General features: G+C 28.2%; 2 protein-coding genes across 2 annotated transcripts; both read left to right on the top strand.

Annotated features, from left to right (window-relative positions):
* The first annotated feature begins 337 nt into the window (after window positions 1–337).
* On the top strand, window positions 338–10,800 carry LOC132935588 (kelch-like protein 2). The gene is made up of 4 exons (XM_061002182.1): window positions 338–434; window positions 10,013–10,147; window positions 10,206–10,434; window positions 10,512–10,800. The coding sequence occupies exons 2-4, from the start codon at window positions 10,047–10,049 to the stop codon at window positions 10,719–10,721; spliced, it is 540 nt and encodes a 179-aa protein (XP_060858165.1). The 5' UTR covers window positions 338–434; window positions 10,013–10,046; the 3' UTR covers window positions 10,722–10,800.
* On the top strand, window positions 10,765–13,043 carry LOC132935587 (kelch-like protein 2). Its single transcript, XM_061002181.1, has 7 exons — window positions 10,765–10,855; window positions 10,979–11,135; window positions 11,206–11,318; window positions 11,378–11,683; window positions 11,772–11,912; window positions 12,512–12,761; window positions 12,850–13,043. Exons 1-7 carry the CDS (start codon window positions 10,790–10,792, stop codon window positions 13,041–13,043), a joined length of 1,227 nt encoding a protein of 408 aa, XP_060858164.1. The 5' UTR covers window positions 10,765–10,789.
* Window positions 13,044–13,657: the final 614 nt, after the last annotated feature.

Here is a 13,657-nt window from a genome sequence, read left to right as displayed (position 1 = left end):
TATACAAGTAATTATTTTATAATTAAGAATTTTAAATGTGTAACAACAATTATTAATCTACCCACCAATCACCATGTTTATAACAGATTTCCTAAAGATGAAATATTGAAAAGATTTTGGTTAGATGCATGTTGTATTAATAACTTTGCCATCACATAGAATTTGCGATAAACATTTTACCAACAAAAGTTTTAATGAAAGCGGATATTTATCAAAAAAGCTGTACCATTTGTTGCGTAAGTAATTTGTGTAGCTGTTTTATTGTATATTTAATTTAGATACACATTTGTTATAGCCCGAGTGGGTGCAAAAAAAAATTATCTTTTGATAATATTACAGAGGATCATTCAGAGGATAATAAATTAAATACTGAATTACCTGTAAATATATCAAACCATGTTTTACCAGAGGAAATAATTCAAAATATAACTGATGTAAGTATATAACTGTTATTTTATTTACTAAACACATATATTGTAAATGTATACCTATATTTTCAAAACATCACCTACATCAACTTCTAAAAAAATCAAATTGCGCCCTAGATATATTAATGACTTATCTGTTGAAAATTTTAAAACACCTAGAAGAACAGAAAGAAATTTATCATTTGTTAAAAAAAGATACAATGAAAAACTTAAAAATAATCATAATTTACAAAAGAAAAACAAACGACTTACCACAAAAGTGAAAACATTAAAAGATTTAATGAGAGTTTTAGAAAATAAAAATGTTTTTACATTGTTACTAGTAAATTAATATAATGTATAATAAACTTATGTCTAAAAAAAATATAGTAAAATAAGTAAGTATTTTAGACTTAATTTTAAACGTCTACTAATAAATCAAATATAAATAATTAATATAATTTACTAATTGTAACAATGTAGAAGTATTTTCTGATATAAGATTTTTATTTCCTAAAACATTCATTAAATCTTTTAATGTTTTCACTTTTGTTGTAAATCGTTTGTTTTTCTTTTGTAAATTATGATTTTTTTTAAGTTTTTCATTGTACCTATCTTTTTTTAACAAATGATAAATTTCTTTCTGTTCTTTTTAATTTTATTATACTTATAACTATTAATACAATTATATTTGTATTTGTATTTGATTTATTAGTAGAAGTATAAAATTAAGTCTAATATACCTACTTTTTTACTATCTGTATAATAAACTTATGTTATACTAATACTAATAAAATATAGTACTACTTAAACTACTTAGTGTCTTAGTTTAATGTGTATGATATAATATGATATATTAATTTATATAACCTTTTCATTATACTTATAAAGTTATAACTTAATACAATTATATTGTACTAATGTTTTTAGTCTATGGGTTCTGAAAGTCTTTGTGAAATTGTTGAAAGAAAATTGCATTTTTAAATGAATTGAAAAATTTTGCTATTTCTTTACAGTATTACTCGAGTAAAGCCTACAATTTTGTACGGAAACAATTTTTAAACGTTCTTCCGCATCCCAGAACATTAAATAAGTGGTATTATGTAATAAATGGGGAATCTGGATTCACAAAAGAAACATTTAATACTTTAAAACTTAAAGTAGGAGAATATAAAACTGTCATTGGAAATTTGGTATTAGATGAAATGTCTATAAAAGATAAAGTTGAATTTGATGGTTAAGCATTCCATGGACTGGTTGATATGGGATCTGGGGCTGACTTAGTTGGAGATAATGTTAATCATGCCACAAGTGCTCTAGTATTTTCAATTGTTTCAATAAATGGTAATTGGAAACTTCCACTTGGGTATTTTTTTGTTAAGGGCTTAAATTCAAGTGAACTTGCAAATTTAGTTAAAATATGTTTAGAATTACTACATGATACTGGTGTAATAGTAAATTCCATGACTTTTGATGGAGCACACACTAACTTAAGTATGTGCACTAAATTGGGAGCTAACTTATATAAATAACCCTCGATTTTTCTTTCCACATCCTGTATTAAAAGAACCCGTGTTCTTATTTTATGATCCGTGTCATATGATTAAACTTATTTGTAATACATTAGGTGACAAAAAAGTATTAATTGGGGAAAATAATAAGGAAATTAAATAAGATCATATTAAAAATATTTATAATAAAGAATAAAACATATTTACTATTATAATGAAAAAATGAATGTAAAGCTTGCCTCACAAGTTCTCAGTAGTAGTGTAAGCTGTGCATTAACATTTTGTGAGACCTTGGACTCAGAATATTCACTAATGTAAAATCAACAGCCGAATTCTGTATGATCAGGAATAATCGATTTGATATTTTAAACTGTCGCACCGAATATTCTTAATCTCCTTTCAATTTAGCACTAAGTCTATCAACGTTTGATAGATACTTAGATTTCATAAACAAGTTTGAAAAATATGTCCATAGCCTAATGCTATCTAGCGGTCAAAAAGTTGTTGAATCACTCAGGAAAACTGGCTTTGTAGGTATTGTCTGGGGTTTGAAAAATCTTATTAACTACTACACATTTTTAAAAAATAAAAAGTATGATATTGAATATATTCTTTCCTGTAAGCTCTCCCAAGTTCATCTTGAAACATTTTTAGTTCAATAAGGTCAAGGGGAGGATATAATAACAATCATTCCTGTAAAGAGTTAAAATTTCTTATAAAAAACTATTGGTTCATCATCATGTGAATGGTTCACAATATGGCAACTGCCTTCCAGAATCTATGTTGAAAAATACAACTATATCTGAATCTGATTCTATACTTTTAGATGATGATGAATGTAATGAAAATTTAGAATTTACACAAAGTGATGATCATGATCACAATTATATTGAAACTTATTTAAAATTATCTCCATTTATCCAGACTATATTTCCGGCTTTATCGCAAGAAAGGTGGCCAAAAAAATTAATTATGATATATGTAAAACATTTTTAATAGGTAACTTTAATAATAGCCTAATAAATTAAAAGATATAAATAATGCATTAGTGAAACCAAGCAAAGATGTATCATATATATGTAAAGTTATTGAAAAGAAAATTTTTTTTATTTTTAAACTAAAGTATCATACAATCTATATTAACACAGTACAATAAGCATAACGCATGGTTCATTTAATCTTATATGTAATGGCTTGAAGGTCTTGATGGAAGAAACCATCCAGTGAAGGTACTTCGAGAAAAGAAAATTAAATGCAAAGATTTGAAATACATATTTTCTAAAAATTTCATGTATAACATTTATATAGAAACAAACTTTCAGTTATGTTTTGACGCACATTTTTGAAATTGGGAGGGGGCTTGTGAAATATAGTTTATTAGTTCTAAACTAGACAATACATTTTAAAGGTACTAAATATTTTATATATTCTTGATATTATTTATTTTTTTGCATATTTATTTATATATTTATTTCTGGCAAACCAAATGTTTTACGACTTAAGACCATAGAGGTAAAAATGATTATATGGACAGTCTTGAACAGATTAACAAGACAAAATAATTTTTTTTACAAAGGGGAGTCAGCCCCTAACTTTCAAAGTTGAATAACTTTGGAAGGGGTTGAGCACAAACAACGAGATTAAAAGCACAAACCAGCCACAAACGAATGGAGTTAATTTTGTTCTGAAATTCCAAGGGACTTATGGACAATGGAGCTTAATATTTAATATATATATTTAAAAAACATAGAGACCATAGTCATAAACCAATGAATTTGTCTCGTTGGTTAACTCTGTGGCCTGCGTCGATTTAAAATTTCATAATAATCGCGCGTAATGTAAAATATACGGGGGGATGACATTGAAAGTGTCAATCCCACGAAATCAATTTTTTCGTAATGTGTTCTATAAAGATACCTATCTAGGTGGTTCTAGGTCATTTTGTACAGTCGAGCATTTAAAGTGCAAAATGCGGACACTTTGTACGGTCGGGTATAAAAATACATTTCAAAATGGGGAAACTTTGTACTGTTATATTATATATACATAAATAGTAAGTATATATAATGTAAATTATTAAAATGTAATGATCAAATTTGGTTTATTCTTGAGAACAGAATCGTTATTAATGTAAAGCGTATTTTTGTGTACAAAATTACATTGGCCTTGATCGCCTTAACAATAGTCAAAATAATTTATTTTGATTAACTGGATAGAAAACAGCCAAATTACTTGGTGTTATAATATATTTATAAAATAATTTAGGAACTTGATGAACTAGAAATCTTTAAATTATCAAAATAATCAAATATGATTATCTATACTATAATATAAAGAGGAATTTTTAGTTGACGTTGTTGAGGGTAATCTCTGGAAATAATGAACCGATTTCAAAAATTCTTTCACCGATAGAAAGCTACATTCTTTGTGAGTGTCATAGGCATACATTTAGTCCGATAAAGTGAATAAATAATTAAAATAACCGTGTAAATTGTATACCTATATATGGTACGGTGACCGTTGGGTTTCAAGCTATCTGCAACCTTCTTTTGTGTGTGTTTTATCGGCGTGTAGATATGATTTGTTCCGAGAAGTAAAATTCGACAATTTATGTAAATGTACCACGTAGGTATAATGTAAAATATTTTTCTAATTTAATTTTTAATTTTAGTACCTATTTAAAGTCTAAGTTTAAAATGAAAGTTCAAACTATGTTGTTTGAAACGTGTAATAATCTTATCACGAACTAAATCAATATTGTTAATTATGATAAAATATCGGAAAGCAATTCGTACAATTCGTTTTTAATATAGGTAATCTCTAAACTATTATAGTATTTGGGATTATTTTATTAAAAATTAAATTATATTAGACATTATTAGACATTAGATATTATAATAACTAATAACTGAACCACTACAATATATACACTTATATTATTTTATTTGTTACCTATACTCAAATGTTTTAGTTTTAAAAACACATTATATAAGTTTCTCATAATGATAAGTTAATAATGATTAGTAAACATAAATACATTATATTATAATTAGTGTTAACTGTTTAGCTTTAAGTCAAAAATAAATAAAAATATATATTCGTATTTTGTTTACTTAACGTATAATAGGACATAGGTATTAGGTACAACATATTGAAGGTAGATATTCTAAATAATTAATTTGGTTCTAAATCCATGGTATGGTTAAGTGAAAATAATGCAATTTATTAAGTAGCTTTTGAAAGTGAAAAGTGAAATTTGTATAGTAATTATCAATTGAGAACAGCTGGGCCGATGAAATTTTTTGCGAGTATTCGGGTGGTTCCCAAAATGGTTTAGATTCACAATTTGTTCAACCCAAGGAGGTGCTCAAACAGGAATTTTGAGATTTACGTTGAAAATTTTTGTTTATAAATGGTTGCTATTGGTTATAGGAGAAATAAATAGTAGAAATTAGTATTTATTATTTTATTGGTTGCCATTGTTTATCGCACAGATCAGGTACAAGCATGTGCCAATCGAATTTTTACACATTGTCTACAAAGGTAGCTGAGTTGCACTTATATAACCACTAATCAGCGTTTCTTCAATCCACCACAGGTAGATTGCCTACTTGATATGCTGTTCCACATTGTCCGTGATCCGACATAGTCGGATTGCCTACTAGGGTGTCTGAGTTGCACTTACTAAATAGTTGAACAATCACAATCTTTTTATGATTTGTCATTTTTTACAGGCAACGAAGTGCGCGGGATCAGCTAGTAAATTATAATTTTATAACTTAAATTATTATCAAAAGTTATGTTAAAAAGTAAATTGAAAATGTGTACAAAATAAATATGTCAAAATGACAAATAAAAATTATTTTCTATAGGTAATAACCAAGGCTGGGCAAGTTAATGATTTTTTTTAACTCAGTTAAGTTAAGTTAATATGCACCAATAACAAAAAGTTAAAAGTTAAAAGTTAAAAGTTAATTTAACTATAGGTTAACTCAGTTAAGTTCAAAGTTAATACACATTTTTTGTTAACTTTTTATTAAGTTAAAAAAATGCTAATTTGTTTATACAACGCTAGCGTACTTAATTTTTTTCCAACCCAAAACTAAATTATAGGATATAGTGTTAATACTTCATACAGATTTCCATATAAGTAAGATTCGAATGATACACATTTTTAACTTTAAACAATTTACAATACATATTTTTTGACATGAAAATGAAATAGATTGAAATAGTGAAATATTATAAAATTAAAAACAAAATAAATTAACTTAACTTACTTCTTAAAATGAAAAATGAACTCGTTAATTTCACGTTAATTAAGAAAGAAATTTAATAGGTTAACAGTTAAGTTAATGAAAAGCCAAAAGTAACTAGTTAAGTTAAAAAGTTAAAATAAAATTAACTTTTTAACTTAACTTTAACTTTTTAACTCGTTAATGCCCAGCCTTGGTAATAACCCACGATTCCCTCCTATTTGGAATGGATAAGATACTTAGATTAACCAAATCATATTTAAGCGTTATAATAACATAGTCTGGTCATGACTTTAGACCCGTTTATATGAAATATATTATGTTTGTATATAATAGGTACAAAATGTCCACGTTCTGCAATCTAAAGTTTTACCTGTCCGTACAAAGTGTCCGCGTTCTACAATCTACCTTTTTACCCAACCGTACTAAGTGTCCACGTTATGCATTATTAACAATGGACCGTCCAAAGTGACCGTTTACCTACCTATGTACATACTTCATTTAGTTTATAGGACCTTCTTATGAAATAACATTATAAACTATTAAGTTCAAGAGCAATTTTAGGTCATTTGTAGATGCCCAAAAATCTCTGTCTACGTTTAATCTCGTTTGTCGTATACCAAACATCTGACAAAAATGTTGACATCTTAATTGACTTTCGAACATATCATAATTATACGCTGATCTACAAATTTTACATCGAGTTACACAATCGATTACAAGCTGTTTTAAATTCATCTTTTTTAGAGCTTCCAAATTATTTAGTAATTTAAACGTCTTCATCAACCTCCGTGATTTGTTTATAGTTGATTGTACTCATTCTATTTTAAATACATCTAGTATCGATAGTTTTAAGTGTGAGGAGCACATCGCATATCCCCTCAATAGGTACCTGCGATATTTTGACTCCTGCGCCCAAATCGTAGCCTGCGACCAAAATGCTGCGCCCAAAATGATGGTTGAAGGCAATGTCTCTTGATTACTTTTATTTTCTTGTTCGTTTATTATATTATTTTCTTCATCAGAACATTCAGAAATATTGTGACTATTTTTCGTCTATGTGCACTTGGTCATCATCAAATTATTTTCGTTTTCAGAAACTTATCCATTACACTCGTAGTCTCTATTTATTTCGCGATTTAATGAAACAGTTTTCAACGTAGGTATTCGCTCCATTTTCCGTTATAATAGAATAAATAAATTCCGGATTTAAGCTATACATTTCCAATGTTTTTAAAAGTACACATTTTAAGTTGGTAGATGAAGTTTGATTAACAACTGTCGTAGCCAAATCCCTAATAATAATTTTTCTTAAATTGTCACTAGTTCCTGGATTGGTGACAAATGATTGCCACACATACACGTATTCAAACAACCTTACCCTCCCCACAGTAACAGACTAATGACCCCAGTTGTTGAAGCCTTAACTAAAAAAAAAATTTAAATAAATTTAAAATCTAAAACATTTTTAACAATACCTATTGAGTTTAAACGAAACATTGAAGAGGATAAACAACGTAAATCTTAAATCGCAATTATAAAATACCTACTGAAGTACTTAAACGGTCTAAAGCTTAACTAATATGAAACTATAGACGTGCGAATAATTAAGTTTCAGAACCAAATTTCAGTCTATTTCAATATAACAACCTAATTTAGTACTCGCTTTATAGAGTGGCGCCGAACCCTATATTCAGGTAGGACATCTGCCCTACCTCATACTATTTTGGTGGTGGGTGGGTGATGCAGTGGTTGGGTCAGCGAGTTTATTATAAGTTATAGTAAATTATAAATAAAAATAGTTTATAATTAAGTCTTTAGTATTTAGGTAGACTTATTTATGTAGCCTAAAGCCTAAAACCACAATAATATTATAGTTAATAGATATATACATAGGTATACGATGATAATATTATTATATCATAAATTTATTTGTCAATGTTTGGTATATAATATACTTATCTATGGTTTGGTTATTATGGTCCATGTGTTATTCTATTATGTTATTATGATTTTAATTTAAAATAAAAAGTTTATCAAAGTTTGTATGATTACTACTGATATGATTTAATAAAATAATGTGCTGTATAGGGATATTATACCTTTGTAATAACCAATTAATAGAAAAAAAAAACACTTTACTTTAATCAGTGTCAAAGATATAATTAGATAAAAATCAATGTCACCCCAATTTACGGTAGGCAATCTACCTGTGGTAGACCGCGGCCCCGGGCTGTTTGTACGTAAGTGTATGATTTAACTCTTAAGTATCAAAGTTATACCAAGTTAGTCGTATTCTACCTATGGTGGATTAATATAATCAATTAATACAAACAGGCCCGGCTCAAGGGGTAGGCGACATAGGGCCATGCCTAGGGCGGCACTTAAGCAGCACTTTAGTCAGAGGGCGGCATTTTCAAAATACTGATAATATTATATTGTTAGGGGCGGCAACATTTGATTTTGCCCAGTTCACTATTTTCACTTGAGCCGGCCCTGAATACAAAATATTAACCTAACCTGTTGCGTCACTGTTGTATTTTTAACATCCAGATTTCCTACTTTTCCAGTAGATTTTCCTAAAGTTTTCTTTCATAGAAACCTTCTCCGTGATATACTCTTTAGTTTAAAGAAAAAATCAAAAAGATCTGATAAGTAGTTCCAGAGTTTACCCTGTACAAAGATTTTCATTTCACATTTATATAGTTAGATAATATATATATATATATATATATGTATTCTTATCTATCTCAGTGTATATATGTTATCATATAGTTCAATGGTGGTCACAAGCTGCCACACGATAATCAAATAGCAGCCCAGAGGCCGCCGTGATGCGGACGCACCGGATCCCAAAATTACATGCTAGCTTGAGACGCTCGTGTTTGGTCTCCTTATTCTAATATACTTCTACAATAAATACTAATAGTTAGGGCCAGTTGTACCGTCTACGGTTAAACTACGATTAAGCTTAATCAGCTGATAACAGATATTTAACCGTGCTAATTCGGTCGGTTAAACTCTGATTAACTTTAATCATAGACGGTACAACTGGCCCTTAGTATTTAAGCCTGTGCTTATTCTAGTCTTCATGATATCTATGGTTCCGAATTCCGATGATATCTTGCTGTAATAAAAATTGGGAAATCTGTCCTAGCCCCAAATTACCCTATTTTTTGAATTATCATGGTTGGCAGCACTGTTGTTACCGTATACAACGAATACTTGTTGACTGTTGTAATTATTTAAGGTTATTACTTATTAGTGCGATGTGTTTGTTGTGAGCGTGGTTGTGAGTTAGTGTATTGACAAATGGTATTTAATCTTTGATTAAATTAAATTATTTTTCCGTTGTAAAAAGACTTAAGTAGTGTTGATATTATTGTAACGTACACTGAAATCACAAAGTAAGTTTTTGTTTATCCGCATCTAATCGCGAAGCACCGCACGAAATATTTAGATATCATTGTATTTAGCATAGGAGATACTCCTTTAATTATTATTCAATGTATTTTAGGTAGCGACAGGTGTGTCCAGTCTGCTCAACGAGACAAAGCGGTGAGTTATTATTATTTTATGACCGCATCAAGTGATGACTGCTGGAGAACCCATATTCTTTTCCACTCCCATCAAATCCCACCAATTCCCACCAACTCTGTCCAGCGAGAGAACTTAACTTTACCTACCCCCCATTACACCCATTCTAATATATTAGGAATGATACAACAACGTATATTAATGTTATACCTATATTTTTATTTCATAGAAGATTATTAACGATTTTTATTGCCAAGTACTTATTACTGATTTTGAAATCGATTCCATGCACTGTTTTTAGTCTTAAGTGTTAAAAATACTGGACATATTATACAATGCAAAATACAAGGCAAATTATGGAACTCAGTCCATGTGAATACAAGTTGAAGAATTCGTCACATGAAGAAGTATTCCTAACGTTCCAATCCTTACTTGAGTAAGTAGTTAGTGATTTAAACGGCTACATAAATATTATTAACACATTACTTTTTTAGAAATAAGGTTTTATGTGATATTAAACTAGTAACAGAAGACGATAACTTTATATTTTGCCATAAAGTGGTTCTAGCATCAACTTCTTCATATTTTCATGCAATGTTCACACAATTTGCAGAAAAGAATCTAAATAGTGTTGTTATTAAACAGTTAGATTTTACTGACTTACAGCTCATAATACAGTATTTATATTTTGGTGAAATAAAAATCTCTGAAAAAAATGTAAAGGTAGGTAATAATAGACAATGTTTGATTTAATTATAAACGCACAAATCAATTAAATTATTTTTTGTTTATATCTCAAGGGTTTGTTACAAGCAGCTAATCTTTTGCAGTTACAAAAAGTAGAAGAGGCATGTTGTATATTTTTATATGCACAATTGGTCCTTACTAATTGTTGTAGTATAAATGCGTTAGCTGATTTATATGGGTGTACGGAATTGAAAAATATCTCTGAATTATACATTGGACATTACTTTTCGTATGAAATATTATTTATTATTATGATTCTATAAGGAAACTGTATTCATATTGTCATATTTTGATTCTTAGGCAAATAGTAGAAAGAGAAGAATTCTTATTTATGTCGTTGGAAGAAATAGTTAAGTTGATCACCAGTGAAGAAATTGTAGTTCTATCGGAAGCAAAAGTAGGCATTAATTACATTGATAATTGTTATTTTTCAGTAACTTCATATTAGGGATTGAAAATTGAAGTAACCTACTTACATAATTATAAACTAATTCATTTATAAGTTTATTAATTTTTGTAGGTATTTGAATGTGTTATTCTATGGGTTAAACATGATTTAGAATCCAGAAACCATTTTCTGCCCCAATTAATGGAACACGTACGATTGCCATTAATACCAAACAAATACATATTCAAAAATGTAGTTGGGGAATCTCTTATTAATAATTGTTTAAAATGTAAGTTTTTTCTTTAAGTATGCTTTTTATTTGATTGAATTTATATTTTATATATTTATAATTTTTTAAGGTAAAGATTACGTAAATGAAGCATTACATTTTCATTCACTTAAGTCAGATGATTTTGTCACTATTCCAAATAACATCCGAACAAAACCAAGACAGCGTGGTGATTCTCATAAAGTATGAATCCGTTATAATTTAATTCTCTTCCAATATATTTAAAGTTTTAATTATAACAGGGCATTTTAGTTGTTGGTGGAATGTGGAAAAGTGAAGCCATGTCTAGTGGTACAGAATGGTATGACCCTACATTCAACCAATGGCAGTCTGTACCACAACTGAATACACCACGTCTTAGTGGTGGTCTAGCTGTAATAAAAAATAATTTTGTGTTTTATATGGGTGGTTATAATTCTGAAGGAACTTATAAATCTCTTGAAATATTAGACTTATCTTCGACATGTCCTGGCTGGAAAACATCTGTTGATATGTTAGTAACACGACGACATTTAGGTGTTGGTACAATAAATAATTATATATATGCAGTAAGTTATATTGAAATAATACTTATGAGGAATTAGTAATTTCTGTTATAACGTAGGTACATAATATAAATCATATAATAAATTTAAGGTTGGCGGCTGTGATGGTTATAGTTGTTTAAATAGTGCCGAAGTTTTCGACTGCACTACTCAAGAATGGCGTATGGTATCTAGTATGTCTACTAGAAGAAATTTTGTTGGGGTTGGAGTACTAAATAATCTCTTATATGCGGTAAAATATTATTTTATTTTATTAATTTAAATTTGTATAAGGTACATCTGTTATAATTGTAATCGGAATAAAGAAATTCCTCAAATATCCCCAAAATAAACCATTTCAATAAATTTAAATTTGAAATGAACTTATAAATAATGTACTAATTTAAATATTTGTTTAAATACCTGCTCAGTTCAATGATTTAATAATTACATGAGGAACTGATTTTTTTTCATTGACCGACTAAATAAAAGTATTAAAACTTGATATTACTAAGGTTAATGTTTGAAAATGATAAAACAAAATATATAAAAGTAAATGTATTTTCAACATTTTAGCTTAATTTTTACTTTTTGTTAAATGTTGGTTATTAATACTTGAAAAAAATTGATTTTTAATTTCTTATAGTTTTTAAAAATATATAACCTTAATTATGATATAATATATAATATATATATATATATATGAATTGTTAATAAATATTTTAGTTTAACGTTTCATAAGTATGTATTCAATCACTGTCATTGAAAAATGCTATATTGTACTTCATAGATTTTATTTTCTAGGAAAAGGGATTTTTAATTTGAAAGTGGTATTAATTTAATTGTTTATAGGTTGGAGGTTGTGATTCAAAGGATACATTAAACTCTGTTGAATGTTATAATCCCTGTCTTGATAAATGGACACCAGTCGCGGAAATGCGTGAACGTCGCTGTTCTATGGGGGTTGGAGTTATAGATGATGTACTTTATGCTGTTGGCGGTCATAATGGATTAATTAGTTTGAGAAGTGTTGAAGCATACAGACCAAGTACAGGTGTTTGGACTACTATTCCCCAAATGCATTATCGTCGATGTCATGCAGGTATAACTACTCGTTTAATAATTCTAAATTATTTTATGTCACACCTATTTTTAAACTTATTTAATTTAACTTTAACTTTTAAATATAGGAGTAGCTGTATTAGAAGGTGTATTGTTTGTTGTTGGTGGATTTGACGGAGCTTCTAAATTGAATTCTGCAGAATTTTACAGGCCCAACACTAACTCCTGGACCATCGTCCCAGCACCAATGAATGCTTCACAAATTTATCTTGGAGCAGTAACCATTGATAATCCACGATATTTTAAAACTTTTCATTCATGATTATTTTTGATACAATATATTGTATTATTGTTGTCTCATATTTTATGATAATATATTTATTGTTTTTATATTTATTCATAATTGTACAGTTTTTGGTTGTTTAAGTAAAATATTTGTGTACTATATTCTGTAATATCACAGACAATTGCAGATAATTTTATTGTTAAAAATATATAAAATTTTTTATTTCTATATCTTAGCATTGAAAATTTAAATACTGTAACCAAAATTTTACCTAAACACAGCTTTTTTAAAAATAAAAATAAAAATTTGAACTTCAAATTTGGATGAAATTAGAATTTAAACAAGGACATCAGTTTTAGTTGTTTTGTTTTAATTTAAAAATATTATTCCTATGAGTAGGTTTTCGAAATTTTTAAAGTAAGTTTATTAAATATTTCATTCACACAACGACTTTTCAAAGCAATATTTTCAGCAAAATGTAGTTCAATCTACAATATTGCTTATAGTAAAATAAAATACTTTCATAGCAATTTTTTTTTGAGTAGGCCTACTATAAAACTTTTACTCACCGACAGAAATGGGGGCTTTTCCCAATATTTTTATAAGCCTACCATAATTTCAAAGTTGTCAATGATTATTCTTATCAATAT

The sequence above is a fragment of the Metopolophium dirhodum genome, chromosome 1 (genome assembly GCF_019925205.1).
Source record: "Metopolophium dirhodum isolate CAU chromosome 1, ASM1992520v1, whole genome shotgun sequence".
Classification (NCBI taxonomy): Eukaryota; Metazoa; Arthropoda; class Insecta; order Hemiptera; family Aphididae; genus Metopolophium; species Metopolophium dirhodum.
Note: the sequence above shows the minus strand (reverse complement) of the source record. Positions and strands in the feature narration are given on the sequence as shown.